This window comes from Ranitomeya imitator, chromosome 4 (assembly GCF_032444005.1).
Source record: "Ranitomeya imitator isolate aRanImi1 chromosome 4, aRanImi1.pri, whole genome shotgun sequence".
Lineage (NCBI taxonomy): Eukaryota > Metazoa > Chordata > Amphibia > Anura > Dendrobatidae > Ranitomeya > Ranitomeya imitator.
The window spans coordinates 632399612-632425244 of NC_091285.1; the positions used below are offsets into that span (position 1 = coordinate 632399612).

At 44.8% G+C, this 25633-nt stretch overlaps 1 protein-coding gene across 2 annotated transcripts in view; it reads right to left on the reverse strand.

Annotated features, from left to right (window-relative positions):
- Positions 1–25633, reverse strand: part of GMIP (GEM interacting protein) — a 108238-nt gene that overhangs the window by 3382 nt on the left and 79223 nt on the right. For both annotated transcript variants that reach the window (XM_069766766.1, XM_069766765.1), the window contains 11 exons: positions 24567–24704; positions 18167–18357; positions 15266–15375; positions 13266–13367; positions 12398–12493; positions 12156–12316; positions 11881–12069; positions 4196–4333; positions 3751–3935; positions 1379–1640; positions 745–784 (listed from right to left, as the gene is read on the reverse strand). In XM_069766766.1, coding sequence (XP_069622867.1) covers positions 745–784; positions 1379–1640; positions 3751–3935; positions 4196–4333; positions 11881–12069; positions 12156–12316; positions 12398–12493; positions 13266–13367; positions 15266–15375; positions 18167–18357; positions 24567–24704 — 1612 coding nt within the window. The remainder of the gene's footprint in view (positions 1–744; positions 785–1378; positions 1641–3750; positions 3936–4195; positions 4334–11880; positions 12070–12155; positions 12317–12397; positions 12494–13265; positions 13368–15265; positions 15376–18166; positions 18358–24566; positions 24705–25633) is intronic.

Consider the following 25633-nt stretch of genomic DNA (forward strand, 5'->3'; position numbering starts at 1 on the left):
GAATCTGATAGCAGCATAATATAGAGACAGAAACCCTGATTCCAGTGATGTATCACTTACTGAACTGCTTGGTGCAGTTTACAATGAATCCCTGTTTTGTCTGATGCAGAAATTGCAGTGCTCGAAATGCTGAGCCCTTTATAACCCCGCCCACACCACTAATTGGCAGCTTCCTGTGTACATTGTATATTAACATCAAGCTGCCAATCAGTGGTGGGGGTGGGGTTATAGATTATTGTGACTGTCCTCCACATGAGACCTAGTCAGGCAGTGATAATCTTCTGCTGATAAAGCACTGACTGTATTGAAACTACAGCACACAGCCTAGTAAGAGACGCAACGCTGGAATCAGGATCTCAATCTCTAAATTATGTTGTTCTGAAGTTAGGTGGCGAAAACCTGCTGACGGGCAGCGTTCATAAATCTTTGAAATGGTGAGTGAGGAGTTATATTAGGAAAGTTCTATCTCTTTTTTTATTTTACTTTTATGTACTAAATCGGCCTTTGTGAGCGCTAAAGGTTGAATGATTATCGACTATGCAACGAATACACAAGAACCTGCCGATCTTTGGGGGTCAGACTGCTGGAACTCCCATCAATATTAAGAATGTATTGGCATATTTCAAAGCCCCGTTCTCCGGATCGGTGGGGGTCCTAGCAACTGGACCCCCAGCAATCATCAAGTTATCAGCCACCCTATGGATGGGGGATGACTTTCCCAGCTGGATTGATAATGTATCTTACCTGATATATCAGCGCCGTAATCGGTGCTCACTGTCGGATCCTGCAGAACAGAGCACATGAACAAATTATTTTTTAGCTTTTGTGACTTTACCCCCCAAAACAGCAAAAAAAAAAAAATAAATAGATGTACCAAGTGATAAGCCGACATTTAAATAATGCGGACCCCTTTATGTACTTGAACTATGAGGCAGAGGAAAGAGGGGGGGGATTCTATGTCACCTAGAATTTAGAGATTACCGGAGCTAGGCAAATAGTAGACTTGCCAACTTTTCAAAATGGTTTCGCAGGATACGGGGGAGGCTTCTGAGGCACCTGAGGGTTTTGCTACCCCTTCCGGAAAATCAATGAGGACTCCCCAACTTCTGTTCTAAAAAATCTGCAAACGCTTGAGGGAGTCCATGACGTCTCCCAATTATTAGTCCGAGGAAAGGTGGCAAGTTTGATATACAGTGAAACAACTTTGAAACATCTGCCCCAAAATTTGAGTCACACCTGGTTTTCTCCAAGAACAAGTCAATATACCGTATATACAACACAAGGGAATAGAAGGTCCACCAGAAAAGTCTGGTCTAAAAAAGGAGAGATCTCCTAAAAAAGGTGATCTTTTTGAGAGGTTTTGTTGTAGATTTCTTACCTCAGATATCATGGACACATCCATTTCGGCCTCAGAAGGGTCTTCGGACACTTCATGACGCCCGGCTGCAGGTAGCTCATCCATCCCAAATATCTTCTCATAGTTATTAATAAGGAATTCTATAGCTTGGGCTTGGTTTCCGGAATCTAACAAGCAGGTCATAGGTTTGTCTTGATCGGGAGAGGGACGGATCAGTGTGGGGCCAAAGATAATTCCCAAGTTATTAGGATTCATCTTGTTGTCCTCAAACCTTTCAGAAACGCTGTGGAATTCAGAAAGAAAGGATTACTATTAAGTGGTGCGCCACAAAAAAGGGGGCTCCAGATTATAATATCAGTCTGCTGTTCTAGGGGGCTACAGACTACACCTCGAGACTACTGTTATAGGGGGCTCCAGACTGCTGTTATAGGGGGCTCCAGACTACACAGCCAGACTGCTGTTATAGGGGGGCTCCAGACTACACATCCAGACTACTGTTATAGGGGGCTCCAGACTGCTGTTATAGGGGGCTCCAGACTGCTGTTATAAGGGGGCTCCAGACTACACATCCAGACTGCTGTTATAGGGGGCTACAGACTACACCTCCAGACTACTGTTATAGGGGGCTCCAGACTGCTGTTATAGGGGGCTCCAGACTACACAGCCAGACTGTTGTTATAGGGGGCTCCAGACTACACCTCCAGACTACTGTTATAGGGGGCTCCAGACTGCTGTTATAGGGGGCTCCAGACTGCTGTTATAAGGGGGCTCCAGACTACACATCCAGACTGCTGTTATAGGGGGCTACAGACTACACCTCCAGACTACTGTTATAGGGGGCTCCAGACTGCTGTTATAGGGGGCTCCAGACTACACAGCCAGACTGTTGTTATAGGGGGCTCCAGACTACACCTCCAGACTACTGTTATAGGGGGCTCCAGACTGCTGTTATAGGGGGCTCCAGACTACACCTCCAGACTGCTGTTATAGGGGGCTCCAGAATACACCTCCAGACTGCTGTTATAGGGGGCTCCAGACTGCTGTTATAGGGGGCTCCAGAATACACCTCCAGACTGCTGTTATAGGGGGCTCCAGACTACACCTCCAGACTGCTGTTATAGGGGGCTCCAGAATACACCTCCAGACTGCTGTTATAGGGGGCTCCAGACTACACCTCCAGACTACTGTTATAGGGGGCTCCAGACTGCTGTTATAGGGGGCTCCAGAATACACCTCCAGACTACTGTTATAGGGGGCTCCAGACTGCTGTTATAGGGGGCTCCAGACTACACATCCAGACTGCTGTTATAGAGGGCTCCAGACTGCTGTTATAGAGGGCTCCAGACTGCTGTTATAGGGGGCTCCAGACTACACATCCAGACTGCTGTTATAGGGGGCTCCAGACTACACATCCAGACTGCTGTTATAGGGGGCTCCAGACTACAAATCCAGACTGCTGTTATAGGGGGCTCCAGACTACACATCCAGACTGCTGTTATAGGGGGCTCCAGACTACACATCCAGACTGCTGCTATAGGGGGGCTCCAGACTACACCTCCAGACTGCTGTTATAGGGGGGCTCCAGACTACACATCCAGACTGCTGTTAAAGGGGGCTCCAGACTACAAATCCAGACTGCTGTTATAGGGGGGCTCCAGACTACACATCCAGACTGCTGTTATAGGGGGGCTCCAGACTACACATCCAGACTGCTGTTATAGGGAGCTCCAGACTACACATCCAGACTGCTGTTATAGGGGGCTCCAGATTATACATCCAGACTGCTGTTATAGGGGGCTCCAGACTACACCTCCAGACTGCTTTTATAGGGGGCTCCAGACTACACCTCCAGACTGCTGTTATAGGGGGCTCCAGACTATACCTCCAGACTGCTGTTATAGGGGGCTCCAGACTACACCTCCAGACTGCTGTTATAGGGGGCTCCAGACTACACCTCCAGACTGCTGTTATAGGGGGCTCCAGAATACACCTCCAGACTGCTTTTATAGGGGGCTCCAGACTACACCTCCAGACTGCTGTTATAGGGGGCTCCAGACTACACCTCCAGACTGCTGTTATAGGGGGGCTCCAGACTACACCTCCAGACTGCTGTTATAGGGGGGCTCCAGACTACACCTCCAGACTGCTTTTATAGGGGGCTCCAGACTACACCTCCAGACTGCTGTTATAGGGGGGCTTCTGACTACACATCCAGACTGCTGTTATAGGGGGCTCCAGATTACACCTCCAGACTGCTGTTATAGGGGGCTCCAGAGTACACAGCTTGGCTCCAGACATGCCATGTTGTGTGTAGATGGGAGCCTTTAGTGCATACACGTCTACAGTAACATGACATCAGCTCTAGGGGGCAGTGTGGCCCTCATCTCCCTCACCGGTACAGGTGGGCCGTCAAGTGGCGCAGTGTGTTGTAGTTACTGGCTGGCAGCTGACAGAGAATATCCTTCATTTGTTGAATGGCTTCCTGTCGAATTTCTGGCTCCTTCTTGTCTTCAGGGAAGTCTCTTGAAAAGGCCATAAATTTCTCATATAGGTGATGGGAGACCACAGAGTCTGGAAGCTGGAGGAGAAAGACATTGAGCTCCACGCTGATATAATGCTTCCTGGCTGTAAATGGCAGCTGAAACATACTACATACAGACTGTGAGGTATATACTATCCATGTAAATTCATGGATATGAGAACATACTGTATATATATGACCGAGGTCTATATATACAATGCGGAGTAGGGAACACCATCTATACTGTATAGACTTCATCTCTATAGTCATGTGCTGGGTCGCCTATACCATCTCGGCATAATACTGGTGTACCGTACATCTTTTAGGAAGTGTTTGAGGGCGCTGGTGATATCATGAGGCGAATGTGCCGACAGATCCACAAGTTCTCGGCCATTCTCAAATGCCTGAAGAAGTTTTTCCACCCGAGCTTTGGCCCCACTGATACGATAAAGGCCCTGGAACATACAAAGTATGAAAACATTCATTCATTAGCAGGCTGGGGCTCACAATCAACTTTTGTTTTTTAATACACAGGGTGTTAATCTGTTAAGGTAACATATTGAAGAACCAATATGGAGAGTTTCTCGGTTTTGATTACAAAATATCCCCTCGCTAAAACCCCAAGAGTTTAGCTGTAATCTGTGAGTAATGGTTCATTTGCTTTCAGGGTAAACACACTGCCGATCACTCTTTGAATGAGGAGAAACGCTTGTTTGTTGGGTGAAATGAACTTGTGCTGCACAAAAGATCATTGTTTTCGGCAGCACATGGTTCTGTGTAAACATGACTCACATTGACGAGAACACTGGCAGCCTATGAGCGATCTGCACATATCAATATATGCACATCTGAAGCGCTGTTGGCCTGTGTACATAAGCTATTAAACGCCCATCAATCGACAAATAATCAGCTGACTGGCGGTCTATGACCCTGGTTGTTCCGTGTAAACAAACCTCAAGGCCCCAATTTATTAAGACTGACATTTTGTATAGCAGTTTTAATGAGGGGTGTGCTGAAATGAGAAGCATCAAATTCATTAAGAGGCGCACGCCACCTAATGAATTCGCCGCATCTTGTCACTGTTGTGTACATTGCCAGAAATGTCACTCCAATCAGGGACTGGAGTAACATTTCAGGAGTAAGAAACGTCATCACTTTTCATGAATTTGATGAGCACGCATAGCCATGCCCAAGTTCCTCTCCGGCTCCTACCATTTTTAGCAGAGGTGCCCAAAACTGAAAACGCCAAAATTGTCAACATTTTTCTGACTTTTCAAAGTGTTTTACGTCAGTTTCCTGGCATAAAATACTTTGATGAATTGGGGCCTAAATGTTTAATTTCTCTGCAGCACTGTCACAGTGGAAAATAAGTATTACACAATGTAAAAGCAAATCAATGGGTTGTTTGTATAATGATGGACAGGATGGGTACTCCAAAGAGGGAGATGCTCTTTAACATAGTAACATAGTAACATAGTTAGTAAGGCCGAAAAAAGACATTTGTCCATCCAGTTCAGCCTATATTCCATCATAATAAATCCCCAGATCTACGTCCTTCTACAGAACCTAATAATTGTATGATACAATATTGTTCTGCTCCAGGAAGACATCCAGGCCTCTCTTGAACCCCTCGACTGAGTTCGCCATCACCAACTCCTCAGGCAAGCAATTCCAGATTCTCACTGCCCTAACAGTAAAGAATCCTCTTCTATGTTGGTGGGAAAACCTTATCTCCTCCAGACGCAAAGAATGCCCCCTTGTGCCCGTCACCTTCCTTGGTATAAACAAATCCTCAGCGAGATATTTGTATTGTCCCCTTATATACTTATACATGGTTATTAGATCGCCCCTCAGTCGTCTTTTTTCTAGACTAAATAATCCTAATTTCGCTAATCTATCTAGGTATTGTAGTTCTCCTGTTGTGAATTCTGTGGCTGAGTTCACTTCTGTGGTCACAAGTGGTATTGCAGTCTCTGGGCTTCCTCCCTCAGGTGTTTTGGTGAGCTCGTTGGCTGCCTTGCTATTTAGCTCCACCTGAGTCTGTCTTCCTTGCTCCTTGTCAATGTTCCAGTGTTGGATCTGAGCTACTGCATCTTTCCTTGGGCCTGCTGCTCTGCTAGATAAGTGCTTCTAGTTTGTTTTCTGTTTTTTCTGTCCAGCTTGCTATTAACTTTTGCTGGAAGCTCTGAGAAGCAAAGGGGTGCACCGCCGTGCTGTTAGTTCGGCACGGTGGGTCTTTTTGCCCCTTTGCGTGGTTTTCGTTTTAGGGTTTTTTGTAGACTGCATAGTTCTCTTTGCTATCCTCGCTCTGTCTAGAATATCGGGCCTCACTTTGCTGAATCTATTTCATTCCTACGTTTGTCTTTTCATCTTGCTAACAGTCATTATATGTGGGGGGCTGCCTATTCCTTTGGGGTATTTCTCTGAGGTAAGTCAGGCTTGTATTTCTATCTTCAGGCTAGTCAGCTCCTCAGGCAGTGCCGAGTTGCATAGGTAGTTGATAGGCGCAATCCACTGCTGCTTATAGTTGTGTGAGGATAGATCAGGTACTGCAGTCTACAGAGATTCCACGTCTCAGAGCTCGTCCTATTGTTTTTGGTTATTGCCAGATCTCTGTATGTGCGCTGATTACTGCACGCTGTGTTGCCTGATTGCCAGCCATAACAGTACAAGGAGCCCTTCAATGATTTCCAATAGAGGGAAAAAAGAAATCCTGACATCATTTTTTTTTCTTAGCTCTGTCTTCAGTCTTTTTTTTCCCCTAGACATTAGAGTGCTTCAGGACACAGCTGTGGACATGGATATTCAGGCTCTGTGCTCCTCAATGGATAATCTCGTTGTAAATGTACAAAAGATTCAAGATACTATTGATCAGAAATCGATGCTAGAACCAAGAATTCCGATTCCTGATTTGTTTTTTGGTGACAGAACTAAGTTCCTGAGCTTCAGAAATAATTGTAAGCTATTTTTGGCCTTGAAACCTCATTCTTCTGGTAATCCTATTCAACAGGTTTTGATTATTATTTCTTTTTTGCGCGGCGACCCACAGGACTGGGCGTTTTCTCTTGCACCAGGAGATTCTGCATTGAGTAATGTTGATGCATTTTTCCAGGCGCTGGGATTGCTTTACGATGAGCCTAATTCAGTGGATCAAGCTGAGAAAAATCTGCTGGCTTTATGCCAGGGTCAGGATGATGTAGAAGTATATTGTCAGAAATTTAGGAAATGGTCAGTACTCACTCTGTGGAATGAATCTGCACTAGCGGCTTTGTTCAGAAAGGGTCTCTCTGAAGCTCTTAAGGATGTAATGGTGGGATTTCCTATGCCTGCTGGTTTGAATGAGTCTATGTCCTTGGCCATTCAGATCGGTCGTCGCTTGCGCGAGCGTAAATCTGTGCACCATCTGGCGGTATTGTCTGAGAGTAAGCCTGAGCCTATGCAGTGCGACAGGACTATGACTAAAGTAGAACGGCACGAACACAGACGTCTGAACAGACTGTGTTTCTATTGTGGTGATTCTACTCATGCTATTTCTAATTGTCCTAAACGCACTAGGCGGTTCGATAGCTCTGCCGTTATTGGTACTGTACAGTCCAAATTCCTTTTGTCCATTACCTTAATGTGCTCTTTGTCATCATATTCTGTCATGGCGTTTGTGGATTCAGGCGCTGCCCTGAATCTGATGGATTTGGATTATGCTAAACGTTGTGGATTTTTCTTGGAGCCTTTGCGGTGTCCTATTCCGTTGAGAGGAATTGATGCTACACCTTTGGCCAAGAATAAGCCTCAGTACTGGGCCCAGCTGACCATGTGCATGGCTCCTGCACATCAGGAAGTTATTCGCTTTTTGGTACTGCATAATTTGCATGATGTGGTCGTGTTGGGGTTGCCATGGCTACAAACCCATAATCCAGTATTGGATTGGAACTCTATGTCGGTAACCAGCTGGGGTTGTCAGGGAGTACATGGTGATGTTCCATTTTTGTCTATTTCGTCATCCATTCCTTCTGACATCCCAGAGTTCTTGTCGGACTTTCAGGATGTATTTGAAGAGTCCAAGTCTGATGCCCTACCTCCGCATAGGAATTGTGATTGTGCTATCGATTTGATTCCTGGTAGTAAATTCCCTAAGGGTCGTTTATTTAATTTGTCCGTACCTGAACACACCGCTATGCGCAGTTATGTGAAGGAGTCCCTGGAGAAGGGACATATTCGCCCATCGTCGTCACCATTGGGAGCAGGGTTCTTTTTTGTAGCCAAGAAGGATGGTTCGCTAAGACCGTGTATTGATTACCGCCTTCTTAATAAGATCACTGTTAAGTTTCAGTATCCCTTGCCATTGATTTCTGACTTGTTTGCTCGGATTAAGGGGGCTAGTTGGTTTACTAAGATTGATCTTCGTGGTGCGTATAATCTGGTGAGAATCAGGCAGGGAGATGAATGGAAAACGGCATTTAATACGCCCGAGGGTCATTTTGAGTATCTGGTGATGCCGTTCGGACTTGCCAATGCTCCATCTGTTTTTCAGTCTTTTATGCATGACATTTTCCGTGAGTATCTGGATAAATTCTTGATTGTTTACTTGGATGACATTTTGATCTTCTCAGATGATTGGGAGTCTCATGTGAAGCAAGTCAGAATGGTTTTCCAGGTACTGCGTGCTAATTCCTTGTTCGTGAAGGGATCAAAGTGTCTCTTCGGTGTGCAGAAAGTTTCATTTTTGGGGTTCATCTTTTCCCCTTCTACTATCGAGATGGATCCGGTTAAGGTTCAGGCCATCCAGGATTGGACTCAGCCGACATCTCTAAAAAGTCTGCAGAAATTCCTGGGCTTTGCTAATTTTTATCGTCGCTTCATCTGTAATTTTTCTAGCATTGCCAGACCATTGACCGATTTGACCAAGAAGGGTGCTGATTTGGTTAATTGGTCTTCTGCTGCCGTGGAAGCTTTTCAGGAGTTGAAGCGTCGTTTTTGCTGTGCCCCTGTGTTGTGTCAACCTGATGTTTCTCTTCCGTTCCAGGTCGAGGTTGATGCTTCTGAGATTGGTGCAGGGGCGGTTTTGTCACAGAGAGGTTCTGGTTGCTCAGTGTTCAAACCATGTGCTTTCTTTTCCAGGAAATTTTCTGCTGCTGAGCGTAATTATGATGTGGGCAACCGAGAGTTGCTGGCCATGAAGTGGGCATTCGAGGAGTGGCGTCATTGGCTTGAGGGTGCTAAGCATCGCGTGGTGGTATTGACTGATCATAAGAACCTTACTTATCTTGAGTCTGCCAAGCGCTTGAATCCTAGACAGGCCCGTTGGTCGTTATTTTTTGCTCGTTTTGATTTTGTGATTTCATACCTTCCGGGCTCTAAAAATGTGAAGGCGGATGCTCTGTCTAGGAGTTTTGTGCCCGACTCTCCGGGGTTATCTGAGCCGGCGAGTATCCTCAAGGAAGGAGTCATTGTGTCTGCCATCTCCCCTGATTTGCGGAGAGTGTTGCAGAAATTTCAGGCTAATAAACCTGATCGTTGTCCGGCCGAGAAACTGTTCGTCCCTGATAGGTGGACTAGTAAAGTTATCTCTGAACTTCATTGTTCGGTGCTGGCCGGTCATCCAGGAATCTTTGGTACCAGGGAGTTGGTTGCTAGATCCTTCTGGTGGCCATCTCTGTCACGGGATGTGCGTGCTTTTGTGCAGTCCTGTGGAATTTGTGCTAGGGCTAAGCCCTGCTGTTCACGTGCCAGTGGGTTGCTTTTGCCCTTGCCGGTCCCGAAGAGGCCTTGGACACATATTTCGATGGATTTCATTTCTGACCTTCCCGTTTCTCAAAAAATGTCGGTCATTTGGGTGGTCTGTGATCGCTTTTCTAAAATGGTCCATCTGGTGCCCTTGGTTAAATTGCCTTCCTCCTCTGATTTGGTGCCTTTGTTCTTCCAGCATGTGGTTCGTTTACATGGCATTCCTGAGAATATTGTTTCTGACAGAGGTTCCCAGTTTGTCTCGAGGTTCTGGCGAGCCTTTTGTGGTAGGATGGGCATTGACCTATCTTTTTCCTCGGCCTTCCATCCTCAGACTAATGGCCAGACCGAACGAACCAATCAGACCTTGGAAACATATCTGAGATGTTTTGTTTCCGCTGACCAGGATGATTGGGTGTCATTTTTGCCGTTGGCTGAGTTCGCCCTTAATAATCGGGCCAGCTCGGCTACCTTGGTCTCTCCATTTTTCTGCAATTCTGGGTTCCATCCTCGTTTCTCTTCAGGACAGGTTGAGTCTTCGGACTGTCCTGGTGTGGATTATGTGGTGGACAGGTTGCAGCAGATCTGGACTCAGGTAGTGGACAATTTGACCTTGTCCCAGGAGAAGGCTCAGCTTTTCGCTAATCGCAGACGCCGTGTGGGACCCCGACTTCGTGTTGGGGATCTGGTTTGGTTATCTTCTCGTCATATACCTATGAAGGTTTCCTCTCCTAAATTTAAACCTCGTTTTATTGGTCCGTATAGGATTTCTGAGATTCTCAATCCGGTGTCTTTTCGTCTGACCCTCCCAGACTCCTTTTCCATACATAATGTATTCCATAGGTCGTTGTTGAGGAGATACGTGGCACCTATGGTTCCATCTGTGGAGCCTCCTGCCCCTGTTTTGGTGGAGGGGGAATTGGAGTATATTGTGGAGAAGATTTTGGATTCTCGTGTCTCTAGACGGAAACTCCAGTATCTGGTCAAATGGAAGGGTTATGCTCAGGAAGATAATTCCTGGGTTTTTGCCTCTGATGTCCATGCCCCAGATCTTGTTCGTGCCTTTCATGTGGCTCATCCTGGTCGGCCTGGGGGTTCTGGTGAGGGTTCGGTGACCCCTCCTCAAGGGGGGGGTACTGTTGTGAATTCTGTGGCTGAGTTCACTTCTGTGGTCACAAGTGGTATTGCAGTCTCTGGGCTTCCTCCCTCAGGTGTTTTGGTGAGCTCGTTGGCTGCCTTGCTATTTAGCTCCACCTGAGTCGGTCTTCCTTGCTCCTTGTCAATGTTCCAGTGTTGGATCTGAGCTACTGCATCTTTCCTTGGGCCTGCTGCTCTGCTAGATAAGTGCTTCTAGTTTGTTTTCTGTTTTTTCTGTCCAGCTTGCTATTAACTTTTGCTGGAAGCTCTGAGAAGCAAAGGGGTGCACCGCCGTGCTGTTAGTTCGGCACGGTGGGTCTTTTTGCCCCTTTGCGTGGTTTTCGTTTTAGGGTTTTTTGTAGACTGCATAGTTCTCTTTGCTATCCTCGCTCTGTCTAGAATATCGGGCCTCACTTTGCTGAATCTATTTCATTCCTACGTTTGTCTTTTCATCTTGCTAACAGTCATTATATGTGGGGGGCTGCCTATTCCTTTGGGGTATTTCTCTGAGGTAAGTCAGGCTTGTATTTCTATCTTCAGGCTAGTCAGCTCCTCAGGCAGTGCCGAGTTGCATAGGTAGTTGATAGGCGCAATCCACTGCTGCTTATAGTTGTGTGAGGATAGATCAGGTACTGCAGTCTACAGAGATTCCACGTCTCAGAGCTCGTCCTATTGTTTTTGGTTATTGCCAGATCTCTGTATGTGCGCTGATTACTGCACGCTGTGTTGCCTGATTGCCAGCCATAACATTCTCCCATCCCCTTTATTAATTTTGTTGCCCTCCTTTGTACTCTCTCTAGTTCCATTATATCCTTCCTGAGCACCGGTGCCCAAAACTGGACACAGTACTCCATGTGCGGTCTAACTAGGGATTTGTACAGAGGCAGTATAATGCTCTCATCATGTGTATCCAGACCTCTTTTAATGCACCCCATGATCCTGTTTGCCTTGGCAGCTGCTGCCTGGCACTGGCTGCTCCAGGTAAGTTTATCATTAACTCTTTGTAGCCGTTCTCTACTCTTAAAATTCCATGAACTCAGAATTTGGTCAACCCCTTCAAGATGGAATTTCGAAGAACCAACTAAATGTGAAAGAGGAGAAGTGATTATGACCACGTTTAGTATGCCATGATGAAAGGGTTTACCTGTTTCCCAAGAGCCCGCAATTCAATTTCGGATGTACACTTGGAGATGATGAAGGGAACCTCCTCAGGAAAGTATCTTGGAAATTGACTAAAATCGACACCAAACAGAGGTACTTTGGGTGGAAGTTTCTGATGACCACATTTGATCAATAAGCTCTCCAGACACTTCTTGTGACACGTCAGGTAGCACTGCAGCAAAGAGATAGGATTAAACATATAGTTGTATAATTCTTAAACATATGCGACATGTTTCTTCTACTACATGGACATCTCACCTCCTCACACTCAACTCCTGAAACCATGAAGTTTTCACACTCTCTGCATTTGCTTGGAACTCTTGTGCGTCGAAGTCGATGGGTTTGGGCAGCTGAGGATATGACCAGCTTGTCCGAGATGTGGAGATGCATGCCGTTCTCCGAGGAGGCATCTGTGGAGTCTATGGAGTCATGTAGATGGTGAGGAAGGTACTAGATGGGCAATGGAAAACCTGTGGCATGATGGTTCCTGAATTACTCACCTACATCCTCTGCATGGAAAGAGTCTCTCTCATCAAGATCATCAGACGACATGGTCCCCGTAGATGAAGCTTTGGCCACTTTCCTCACAAAGTGAACTAAGGAGGAGCAAGAACAAATAGATATGAATGGAGGTATAGGTATAATTCACAAACATCACAGGATTCAAGAGAAGTTTGGCAACATCTTATTTAGAGAAATATCCACATTAAGTGGTTATCCAGCAGGTTGAGTGTGGTACTGCTGATCAGCCCCATTCTCTTCAAAAGTGTTGAGCTGCAATACCAAACGCAACACATGGGCAGGTATGGAGCTGTTTTTGGAGGAAAGCAATCATGTTTTACTATATCTGGGCAACCCCTTTATCGCAACACCCCAACAGTACAGTCAGGCAAAGCTATTTTTTGGTAAAAGCCTTCTGTATGAATGCCAACATTCACAATTAGATTTGGGGCAAATCGATTTGCAGGACCTGGTCCATCAGCCAAATGAGTAATTTGTGGTTGCTGGATGGGAGCCGTGAGAACCGCCTCTTACCTGACGGAATCTGAGGCTTTTCTTTACATTTGGCAGGTGTGATGTTACATGTGAGGTACGCTACAATGAGGAAGTCGCACGCTAATTAAAAGAGGAGCTGTAGATGCAGGGATGTAGGAGAAGGTTCTCAAGGCTCCCGTCTTCTGGCTACAGATTACCGACATGTCGGATGGACAGGGTTCTGAGAATCGATGTGCACCAGCTACATTCACAATGGCTGAATGATGACACAAACTGGATGAATCAAAGCTACAATAGGTTGGGGATATCCAAAACCTTTGTTGAGAGTGAGGACACTCTCTGTGTTGCTTGGTGGCTAGAAATTTCCATTACCTGGACTCTCTAAAGTAGAATCTAGAGATCTGGGATCACTGCTCCCCCCAACAATCTCACAGTCGGTGGATGCAATCTTGTTCCCCCAAGAGCCTCGTTCTCCTTAGATAAAGTGAAAAAATGGAAATTATTAAAAGAAAATCAAATTAAGTGCAAGATCTTTACTTTTTTTCCATCTTCTGTGGCCAAATTCATAGAGCATATAGAACTCCAAAAATTATACTGAAAATGAACCTCAGATTGGATGATCAGTGTCCAAGATGTAGTGAAGAAGGGGCAGATTTGGTCCATATGTTCTGGTCATGTTCCAGACTTGGGAACTATAGGACAACATGGGTAGGCTGGTGGGAGAGGTATGCAACATTCGACTGCCTCTGAATGCCAAATCTTGTGTTTTAGGGGATGTGAGAGATATTGTATTTTCTCTTCCATTGCATCTGGCCATAGAAAAAATTCTTTACCACACAAGAAAGTCTATCGCTAAACATTGGCAGTCCAACACTCCCCCTACAATAGAGGAAGTGGTCCAGAGCCTAAACACTACTATTTTACTTTGGTATTAGGTTTACATTATAGAGGTTGTCCACTACTTTTACATTGATGGCCTATCCTTCAATGTTTGATCGGCTGGGGTCTGGAACCCGGCACCCCTGCCAGTCATCTGTTATCGGTGACGACAACAGCCGGCTGGAAGTACTTTCTTGCGGAGTTGGCCGTCTACTTGTGGCCGCCGTAGAATACTGCACATCCTCCTCCTATACAAATCAATAGGAGGCGGATGTGTAATAACAAGCCCCTGCCACTACAAGTAGACAGCCGGTAGGTAGTTATGGCTGGTGGTGGCCGCTGCCACCGGTGACAGCTGATCTGCAGTGCTGCCAGACCCCGGCCGATCAGATATGGCGATCAGACAGGTTTTTATTAGTCATTAATAAAGAATTATTTTTAGGTATTAGTTATTTTAGTTATTTTGTTAAAGTGCTAGATTACTATACCATTATATCGTTTGTGTTAGACTATCCTAAGGATAGGCCATCAATGTAAAAGTAGTGGACAACCTCTTTAAGAGGGGTGCCACAGAAAAATTCGGAAAGCAGTGGGCAGACGCTATTAAATGCCCAACAGTGGTATCTGACGCACTCACTAGAGATGTGATCTTTAATGTTTATTCTCGAATAATCATTGCACCCCCGGAGAGATAACATTTCTATTCTTGTGCACTGAATAAATGGCCCTTACTTATATGTACTTATATTGGTTTGAATTGCAAACAAGGGTGGGGGGTTGTTGGCGTGGGAATAAGCAGGTTGAGGTAAGGGGTTATTTTCATTTATATCCAGGAGCTGAAGTAATGTGCGTTTTTACATTTTTTGTTAAAATCACTGTACTCTTGTGATCTGGTACCTTCTATATTGTTATGGTTATACCTTAATAAAACTGTTTTTGATTTAAAGAAATAAGTGGCATAAATTTGGCACAGCAGTGACGTTATCTAGAACTGGACATCCCTGATGAAAAGACATCAAAAGGACATTAAAGGAGGTGCATGAATTTATGGCGACTACTGGTTGTGTACTCCAAGTGATAACAATCATCCGCATTCTTCATATATCTGGCTTGTGGGATGGAGTAGCAAAACATTTTGTTACAGAGAAAAACATCCAAGCCCGCATGTGTTTTGCAAAAACCTACATCAAGCCTGCCAAAAGCATGTGGGGAAACGTGTTATGGTCTGATGAGACTGAGGTTGAACTTTTTGTCAATTATTCCAAAAGGTGTGTTTGGTGCAAAGTCAAAAATATGCATCACCAAAAGAATACCATACCCAGAGTGGAGCATGGTGGAGGCAGCAATATGCTTTGGAGCTATGTTTTGGCAGCTGCAACTGGGGCTTTAGTCAAGTCAGAGGGAATAATGAACAGTTCAAAATATCAGTCAATTTTGCAATAAATCCTTCATGCCTCTGTATATGTAAGCATGGAACTAATTCTACACAACACCTGGCAATATCTTTGTTCCTGTCTCATCCATTTTGACATTGAGGTCAGACAAAGAAGACGACACTCGGACCAGCTGCACGGCATTTTTCCGTTTGCCAGTAGGTGACGACCTGCAAAATGATCACAGGATAATATTATAATGAGACTGTAGATAAAAAGAAAGCAGTATACAATAATAGATATGTTACTGATTAATTACATTTTTACTAGTGAACTAACCTACATTTTCTGATAACACATTCCCTTTGAGGTCAAGGCAGCACTCGCGATATTTTTGTTGGTAGATCCTTCTAACAATCCACAGACAATGGTGGATACTACGGACAGGATACATTTCAACCAATCATAATTTATGCTAAAGATAAGCGGCATAAACAATATTTGATAGCAGCTTATCAATTCATATAAGGAAAGTATTTTGGTAAGGAAGGAGCCATTCTCGTCACCAGTATATGGAAATAAACCGCAGTTTACTGGTGGGACTGATGAAAAGTATATAGAATTGGTGGCAGGTACAAAGCTTGTTGATGGCATCTTCTGCTTTACACACAGGTACACACATAGTGGTTACAGGTGGCGGCACGTATGTTATGAGAAGCATTACATACAGCATGTTTGTAGGGGTCCGGCATTTTTCTCAGCTTGCTTTCCTACTACCTGCAGCTTACTTTGGTGCAGTGCCCGTGCCCCAGCCTGGCAAGCTCAGTATCTCTAGGTCTGGTCTACACGTAACCTCCGTCTCATCACCTCCAGTGCCATCTTAGGGTCCCCACTAACCAACAGCTCTCATACCACAGGCCCTGCAACATGGAAGCCGAGTTCGCTGTGACTCCTTCCTTTCACACACACACACACGCACACACACACACACACACACACACACACACACACACACTTCAGCTTAGTCTCTCACATTCCCCCTGACTGACTTCTCTCTCCTCCACTCGACTGAGCTCTACATCTGGAAGCCATGACACTCATAATAATACTATTAACAGTTGCATCCAACATCGACACATAACGGATGCATTAGTATAACACACCACAGCATAAAGTCACTATAGCAACATCTTTGGAGGTGTAATCCTCTTCCTCTCTGTTACACCCCTGACGAGCCAACGGTCTAATGTGTATGGGGCCCGCGGGACTCTCTCAGCAGATGATGTCAAGGATAAAAAGGATCCGGCATGTCCAATTTTGTACTGTTGATCCTTTTGTTTCCCAGGAGGTAAGACCCCACCAGAGGAGTCTAGTAGCAACTCTCAGAGAAAACAGGAGCACTCGATCGAGCCAAGCGTTTCAGTGTATGGCAGAGTTGGGAGAGATAGCTGCTGAATCGTCATTTGTCCGACAGCTATCTATTGTATATAGTGGCTTTACAGGCTGTCTGTTCTGTTACACACCTGTTACGGTCCATGTCAGGCTTTGCAGATGGCATGGTGTGATCCAGTGTGATCATCTACCTGGACCTATATAAGGCCCATCAAGACGAACACCTGTGTTTGGGTGTTAAGACTTCTAAGTGCTCCAGAGTACTGTGTGCCTGCAGTCTCTAGGACCTCTGCTACCTGTCCACTTGCAGTCTCCAGGACTTCTGCTACCTGTCTGCGGTCTCCAGGACCTCTGCTACCTGTCTACAGTCTCCAGGACCTCTGCTACCTGTCTGCGGTCTCCAGGACCTCTGCTACTTGTCTGCGTTCTCCAGGACCTCTGCTACCTGTCTGCGGTCCCCAGGACCTCTGCTACCTGTCTGTGGTCTCCAGGACCTCTGCTACCTGTCTGTGGTCTCCAGGACCTCTGCTACCTGCCTGTGGTCTCCAGGACCTCTGCTACCTGTCTGCGGTCTCCAGGACCCCTGCTACCTGTCTGCAGTCTCCAGGACCTCTGCTACCTGTCTGCGGTCTCCAGGACCTCTGCTACCTGTCTGCAGTCTCCAGGACCTCTGCTACCTGTCTGCAGTCTCCAGGACCTCTGCTACCTGTCTGTGGTCTCCAGGACCTCTGCTACCTGTCTGCGGGCTCCAGGACCTCGGCTACCTGTCTGTGGTCTCCAGGACCTCTGCTACCTGTCTGCGGTCTCCAGGACCACTGCTACCTGTCTGCGGTCTCCAGGACCACTGCTACCTGTCTGCGGTCTCGAGGACCTCTGCTACCTGTCTGCGGTCTCCAGGACCTCTGCTACCTGTCTGCGGTCTCCAGGACCTCTGCTACCTGTCTGTGGTCTCCAGGACATCTCCTACCTGTCTGTGGTCTCCAGGACCTCTCCTACCTGTCTGTGGTTTCCAGGATCTCTGCTACCTGTCGGCGCTCTCCAGGATCTCTGCTACCTAGTCCTAGTGTCTTATCCACCTGCGGTCTCCAGGACCTCCGGAACCTGTTTCCAGTGTGCCTCACCTACATGCTGCACCATTGCCCGTTACCCGTGTGCCCACACGGAACTTGAGCTATGGGGATCCACCTCATTAGGTAAGCCTAACACTGTCTTTTCGCTGGGATCCCCTGCAATCAGCTGTAATCTGTAGTAGAACCCAGCAGGTTGTGTTCCAATTCCCTATATTAGTTCCCTAATTCCTATTCACTAGTGCTGTAAGCCGAGCACCCATGGTGGATAATTTGTCAGTGCCAAGAGACACGTTACTCTAAATTGTGCGGACTTGCTGTACATCAATTAAGCCTGTAGATGTCGCTGTTGCTGTAGCATTACTCTAGTTGACACCTAATGGTAATTTCCATAAGTCATGGAGCACATAGCAGTCATTTGATCCATCTGCACATTTTAGTTACCTTTGTGAGCAGGCCGATCCTGATTCTAACCCATGGGGAATGGTACCGAAATACTGACACATGTCCCCCCCCAACTAGATAGAAGCTATACACAGGAATAACCATATGGTGACCTCACCTTTGGCTTGTAGGGGTGTGCTCCACAAAAGTGTATTTTTCAGGCTCTATATACTTTCTTGGTAGAGTCAAGATGAATTGAAGATATCGATCTCCAACTTCATATGGTTCACACAGGCTGAGCAAGTTGCCGTATCCGGAGGGCACAGATTCACACTGCGAGCGCTTCATACGCATAAGGTTCTGCGTCACCTACCAGAAAATAGAAAAATAAGGGGGGTTTATAGGTTAATATCTCTGCAGTACCAGGTTTTGAAAACAGGCTAAAGTTCAGCTCTGGAGATGGAAGGAACGAGATGCAAGAGGAGTTCTCTACAGTATAAGCATTAAAATGAGGCGCATGCTTCACTTACACATATTCATTCAAAATAGAGTTGAGAAAAACACGTAATATTACTGCAGCTTGGCAAATTTAACAAAACTATTTCTTGAAAAGTGGTCTCCGGGGGTCGCCCGCATCGAAGGTGATGGTGGTAAGATCTAGCACACCCGCCAAGATGCTTCCATGATCGGCAGCTATTGTGTATGTGTCCCGCTCATTACAATACCTGCCGAGCATGGACTCAGCTTGGCAGAAGTGCGGGTTATTACGTGTACAGTAAAAATCCAGCTCCCATATCTCCCGTCTATGCGTTTCAGACTCCGTTTTCATGACCATATTCCATACCATCATTAAAGGACAATTTCAGGAATAATTCTTATATTCTTTAAAGGGAATCTGTCGGCTGACAGTATAAAGTCAGCGTAATTTTTACAGGGGTATAGCCATATATAAAATATTGCATCATTAGGCCGGTTTTCCCACATGAAGCTTTTTCCTCATATGCGATAAATGGTCTGGTTCTGGATCCATTTCTGATTCTCGTGTCAGTTTTCACAATCCTTTTTGCATCTCTTTTTCTCATACGAATAAAGACAATTTCTTAGCTTCTCTTATTAAGTATGGAGAGCGCACGGCTGACACATCAGTGATATCCAATTTTTTTCACGGGGTCATAGATTTACATTGATGGGCTTGATTTGCAACACGGTTCAAAGTAGGACATGTCTTGAGAAAAGGCCAAAAACAATGATGTGTAGAAAGTTTAATCATACATACTAATTACGGAGATGGTGCACCCTGAGTGTGGCCAAGAGGCTTAGTGCACCATTCCCCCTACTGGTTTTTCATGTCCCACGTTCATCACTGCTGATTGACAGCACAAGCTTTCTCTACCGTGAGCGCCTGCTCTCGGAAAGTCGGTGCTGTCAATCAGCAGTGATGTAGATGGGGCATGAAGAAGCAGATGGTGCGCCAGGCCTCTTGGCCACACCCAGGGTGCACCAAGCTCCGTAATTAGTATATATGATTAAACTTTAGTTTCTTCAGAAAGAAGTCAGCAATCATAACACTAAGAGTGAGATTTCTATAGGGGGCTACATCCCCTACAAGGTAATGTGTTTAGTTATACTATAAGTTTGGTTTTACAGTCTCTCTTTAAGTGACTATATTTTAGGCTAAAAATAATTTTTGCTATTCGGTTTAATTAAAAACGTTGCACGGTTTGGCTTTTTAAGCTATTTGATTCCTTACACACTGCAGAATGAGTTCTAAGAATCCATCAGTGAGCTCGTTCTTATAGTCTATAAGCCTAGGTAAACCCTGCATTCAGGAGTGCTTTGAGGAATCATGTCAGGGACTTCTGTCTGAATTCCCAAAAATTCAGATGTGCCCCTGACGAAGCCATTCATCACTATAGACAAACGGAGTTCAAACTGACCCCATTTGTGCTCCTTTTTGGTGGTGTCTGTCTTTTCAGGAGGGCACAAAAATGTAGGTGACTACGTTCTTCTGCTCGTCTGTAAAGAAAGTCACCCCCACAAAGCACCTAGGGACGTCTTCCAAATGTCCAATTATGCCCCCAAAGTGTCTAGAAATGACCCCCAAAAGCCACTTCGGACCATAGTTTTGCAAAGCGTTGCCCCTTTTGGATTCCGATTCACAGGAATGTCCTCAAAATCCGAATTGTTGGCAAATATGCTATAACTGAGGTCCTTCACCAGTACCGCTGAGGTGTTGCCTAGCAACTGCTGTAACTAATACATGGGTGACAACACTGGCCCTCCTTACTGTTGTCACATAGGCCTTAAAGCTAACAAGATTCCCTTACATACATAGAGCTGTAAGTAATGTCCTTCAGAAATAGGGTTTAGATAGATCCTAAGAGTAAAATTACTAAAGAACATGGTAACGATCCTTTTTTTTAGGGAAGGATGTAATTTCTGTACAGATAGACACTTCCTTCTCTGTCATGTGGTGTCGTTAAAGCAACATTTCTGCCAAAAATTTCCTGCTGACATAGATCCATGTGAGAAGATCACATAGCCAGAACTGGTAAGGTCAGACGAATGTTGATTTCTAGGGTGATGGGGCGCCAGCTATCTATAGTGTCCCACAAGTCCCAAAAGGGATAATTTGCACTCACAATAATAAACAGAGAATAAATGCGTGAATAGGTATGTTTAAGTCATGACCCAAACTTAACCCAGGAACATTCCCAAACCTCCCAGTAATGCCCATCACCAATGATCCAGGCACGGTTCACAAATTATGCCCCCTTTTTCTCCAGGATGCCCCAAGTTTCAAAATTCAGAACAATACTGGCTGCCCAAGGCAAGTGCCAACAAGCCCCTTTGCTTTAGCTATGGTATTTAGTTACAGGGCTGGGACAGAAAACAGAATATCAGCCCACAGAGGATGGAAGGGCTTAAGTCTCCTAACCCCATTATGATCAAGAATGGAATTGTTTGAATAATTTGGACCTTGACTTTTTGTTTTTAGAGCTAAAATCATCTCTTTGAGAAGATCACCCATGATCTAGACCTGATTCTTTTACAATATTTTTATATCATACTGTATGTACAAAGTCCTTCTTCTTTGAGAATACTATTTGTGTTCATCTTGAAAAAGGTTTCACTGTTATCACTGTAATAAGAAGGACTATCAAATTCTGCTCAAGAGTATTTTCATGTTTTGTTCCTTGACGACAACTCTGAAGATCATATGGAAATAGTTCGGGCAGGCAATGAAATTGCGGCAGCTTTACTAGAGATTTGGTGGCACAAGAAATTAAAATACAAACAAGCTTGTTCTAGGTTTAACTACAGCAAGTGACAATCCATGCACCGTGTGTCACGGGTATGTCAGGTGTGAAAGACAGTCATCCTGGATCCGGCCGTAGAAGGTCATTACGATTAGCTCTGCAAGCCCCGTCTTTACGTTTACATCTCTGTTGTGGAGTGATGTCCTTCTCCCTCTAGGACCTAGCAGTCACCTCCACCTTCTGCTGCTGATTACACACCCTTGCTGAAGGTTGAAATACCCTCAGTTCCTTCAGCAGAGCGCTGGTGGTAGCTCAATTTTCCTATGTGTTTGGAAGTACTAGCAGTTGTCTTCAAGGCGTTCTCTAGGAGGATTGCTGGCATGATATATCGGTGGTCTTTTCAAGCTAAGTGTATCCCCTCGCTTGTTCACCCTTGCTGTCTTTAGTTGTAATGGGGATGACTAGTGCTAACCCCATCCCTTCCCTATCCAGGGCCTTGGATAGAAACTAAGGCCTCATATACTTCTGCCTTGTGCCTTTTATACTAGATTTGCAACAGCTAGTATTGTCACAGTGATTTTTGCTGCTTTTACATGATTGCTATTGTTATGTCATTTCCCAGTATTCATAAAAAATATTGTACAATAATAAAAAAAGTTTTGTGCTTCTTGGCCCTACAAAACCTCTTTTTATTAGTAATCCCTTAAGTCAGTGTCTCCCAAATATGCCATCCTAGTGACTAGGTCACTCAAAAAATAGCAACTGTGTGAACCATCAATATGACAGTTGGATAGGGTAGTTGTTGGTGTCCCCCATGAAGGACACTGTCTTTTAGGGATGCTTCCAAAAACAAAATGGTTGGGAATTGATGGACTTTAAAGAGAACCTGTCTTCAGGTCAAAGTGTCCAGTTTCTGTCCTTATTTTATTCCCGCTGCTCCCATGAATAATCATTTTCTGTTAACTTCGTCATAAGGTTCAAGAGACATGGGATTTTTTTCTAGTACTACTTTTGGTCTTTACCAAGGGTGCTTGGCTCACAGGATCCTCTGGGGTGTGTCTTTAGGCTGCTCTGCATTATTACTCTTTGAGACACACTCTTTTGGTAGAGACAATGAAAATTAGCACTAAATATAATGGCCCACATCTCTGGAACCGTATGGCAGATTTGAACAAGAAAATACATGGAATATTCAGGGGAGCAGCGAGAATAAAATAAGCGCAAAAACTAGACACTTTTGACCTGGTCTTCTTTAAAAGAAATATAACACTTCTTCCTACTCTTCAGTAACTGCAATTTTCTAGAGTGCCAGGAGGAAGGCAGCCATAGTGTGGTATCATGGTTGGAAACTAATTAGGAGGATGTTCCTCTATTTCAGTCATATCTTAAGCTTTTCATGCTTCAGACTAGTGATTTGCAACCTGTGGCACTCAAACCGTTTCAAAATTACATCTCCCATCATATCTTACTAACCGCTATTAGACAAGGGGTCCAACTATAGCATTTAAGAGATAGCCAATGCACCCAGATCCTGGTGCATGAGGAGATCCAAAAGTCCCCGGCTACATAAGAAGTGAAAACCAAAGTGGTGGAAACCAATGCCGGAGAACAAGTGAAATTTGTAAGACACTTGTATCAGGCTCAAGAACCTCAGGATTTGCGTGTATCTCTATCACTTGATAAAGGGGAAGTACAACCCCCAAACACACTGTATTTTAAGACATGTCAAATAAAGAAGAACCTGTTCTCACAAGTGAGTCTCTATATACTTGTAAGAGTGTACCATATAAGATAAGATTCCTTGGCGCTATGCAGCATTCATGTCTCAAGGCGGCCAATTGCTATCTAACTAGAACCCTGCGGAACCAACAGGAAGAGAAAGAGTTTCGGGAAGAACAAACCTAGACGAGACACCAGGTCAGGTGACTGCTGTGATGCAGTTCCTCGGTACAAGTAGCTGGAGCGGCAAGTTGGGAAGAGATTTGGCACCAACCAGTGAGACGAGCAGGAAGTGTGTGGAGAGGTACACTGAGGCCGAGACGCCATAGCCTGAAAGGAGCAAACCAGCAAGTTGTTGCCCAGCTGCTGACAGGGATCGAGACTTGAGGCTCAAGACCTGTGCCAGTCAAGACCTGTGAATCAGACTATGCCAGTCAAGACCAGGAACCCAGCCCTCCTCCATCCAGGCCCGAAAGACAACTGTCACAGGTCAAACACTGAAGACCCGGTGAGGATCCCGATTTGGAAGAGGGCATCTGCAGCAGTGAATCGGAGGTGCAAGTTAGCCAGGCTGTCACTTTCAGCACTGACGTATGGTTGAGGGTTCAGTCTAGGATAGTGCAGCAGATGGGATGGGGACTGGTCAGTGGGAGAGGGGCCCAAAAAGCATTGATTGACTTTGTCAGAAGGACTTGCGTCCTAGTGGGAAGAACCGGAGACCTCCTGTTAGGACCTGTATCACTAAAGGGGAACATTGCATTAATACCCTCAAGATTGTGAATATTGTTCACTAATCACTAATCTCATAAGTGATTAGTCAGATATCATAGAGAATTCACTATAAGAGTTCTTGTGTGTTTGATAACAACATTGTATGTTGTACATTGAATACTGTAAATATTCTGCGCTCCTACTATTTCCCTGCTGTTAATAACCCCAATCCCTATACCCACATTAGAAAAATAGAGAGTTAAGTTGGTTGCGTCCTCCTTGTCCTCATCTGCGTGTTGCATACCGTGACCTGTTTACATACTTCCCTGACATATATATAGGATCTTCATCATGGCGTACTAACTTTTTTGTTCCCTTTCTGTTTTCCCCATTCTGCCATTGCTTCGATACCGTTACAGAAGAATACCTCAGTACTTTAAATAGCACATGGAGGGTGGTGGGTTTGTTACAAATTTTGTGGAGGGGTACAGATGCTTCAAGAGTTATAGCTTTACAGGAGCTTAAAAGTCACACGTTTTTGACCCTGTTTAGGGTGGATATAATTTTATTATTAATTGTGATTCATTTAATTAGGGCATTATATTGATATTCTTATTTGAATAGAATCATCATAATGGCAAGATCTCATTAAATCATAGTTGCCAACTTTTTATAATTTGGCAACTCCTCACTCCATAAAGATTCTGCAATATCTCAATGATTCTTCCATGAATTCAAGAGGCCTTGGGATGTTTTTGGTAGCCTCCATCAATAAGAAATCTCTGCAAGAACTCCATGTACCACATTTTTTGGATGCGGTGGCTCAGTTCCTGCAGACTTTCCACATTACCTTTTCAAACACCATACTTTTGGCCTTACATTACATACCTCTTTCATCACCTGGTCCCCCTGGTTGATGAGTTTTCTGATATGTGATATTATTCTCTGGCGGACCTTCTCCTGCTGGTCACTGCGGACATTCGCGTCTGTCACACAGGATTTGTACATAACCTCAGCCTCATGTGCCTGAGATGGGAAGAGAAAGCCCAGGAAATGGGACATTAATACACTCAAAAATAGTCAACCAAAGGCAATCATACAACCAAGTTCTCAGTAGAAGGGTCTTACGACAATCGGCTAATCACAAGGTTTCTCCCTACTTGGACCCCCAATGATCACATGTAATCTGTAAGGAAACCTGACAGTAAGGGCTCATTCAGATGGTAGTCACAGGAGAAAATCATTCAGGGTTTCGTCAGGGTTTTTTTTTTTATCAGAGATTAGTCAGTGTGTCAGTTTCAATCATCAGAGTTTATTTCGAATTTCATAAATTTTTCTCAGATGGGAAACAATAAGAAAATAAGTTTCTCTACCTTATATCTATCAGTTAGGGAAAGCGGCCAGCACTGACATGGTATCCGAACGCTATCTGATTTTTTCATTGACCCATAGACTTGCATTGACAATTTTGATCCAACACTTCAGATCAGCATCAGTCTTGACTCCGCAATTTTTGTACGGACTATTATAGGTATAAGTGCTACGGATAGCACTCATAGACAAAAAATAGATTTGGGTATAAGCCCTAAGGTGCAAATTCTTCAAGGCTTTTATGTTAAAACACTGGCATAAAAGCTTTGAAAAGTGGCAAATTTGTGCACAACATTTTCATGCCGCTTTGAAGGCGCTCCACCAAAATGGTCCAGACCTGCCCATCCGATTCACTAAATATTACGTAGTACACACCACTCACAAGATGCGATGAAATCATTAAGTGGCATGCACCGCTTACTGAATTCGGCACATTGCATTGTCTTAGTTTGATTTTTGTTGTGTACCTGTGAACAAAAAATGGATGTCAACTGTGTGTTGTATGTATTTTACTGTTTAATGGATGGGAGAAGCGAAGACATTTTATTTCTTCATACAAGATAAATGGATGCCAAACGGTAAAA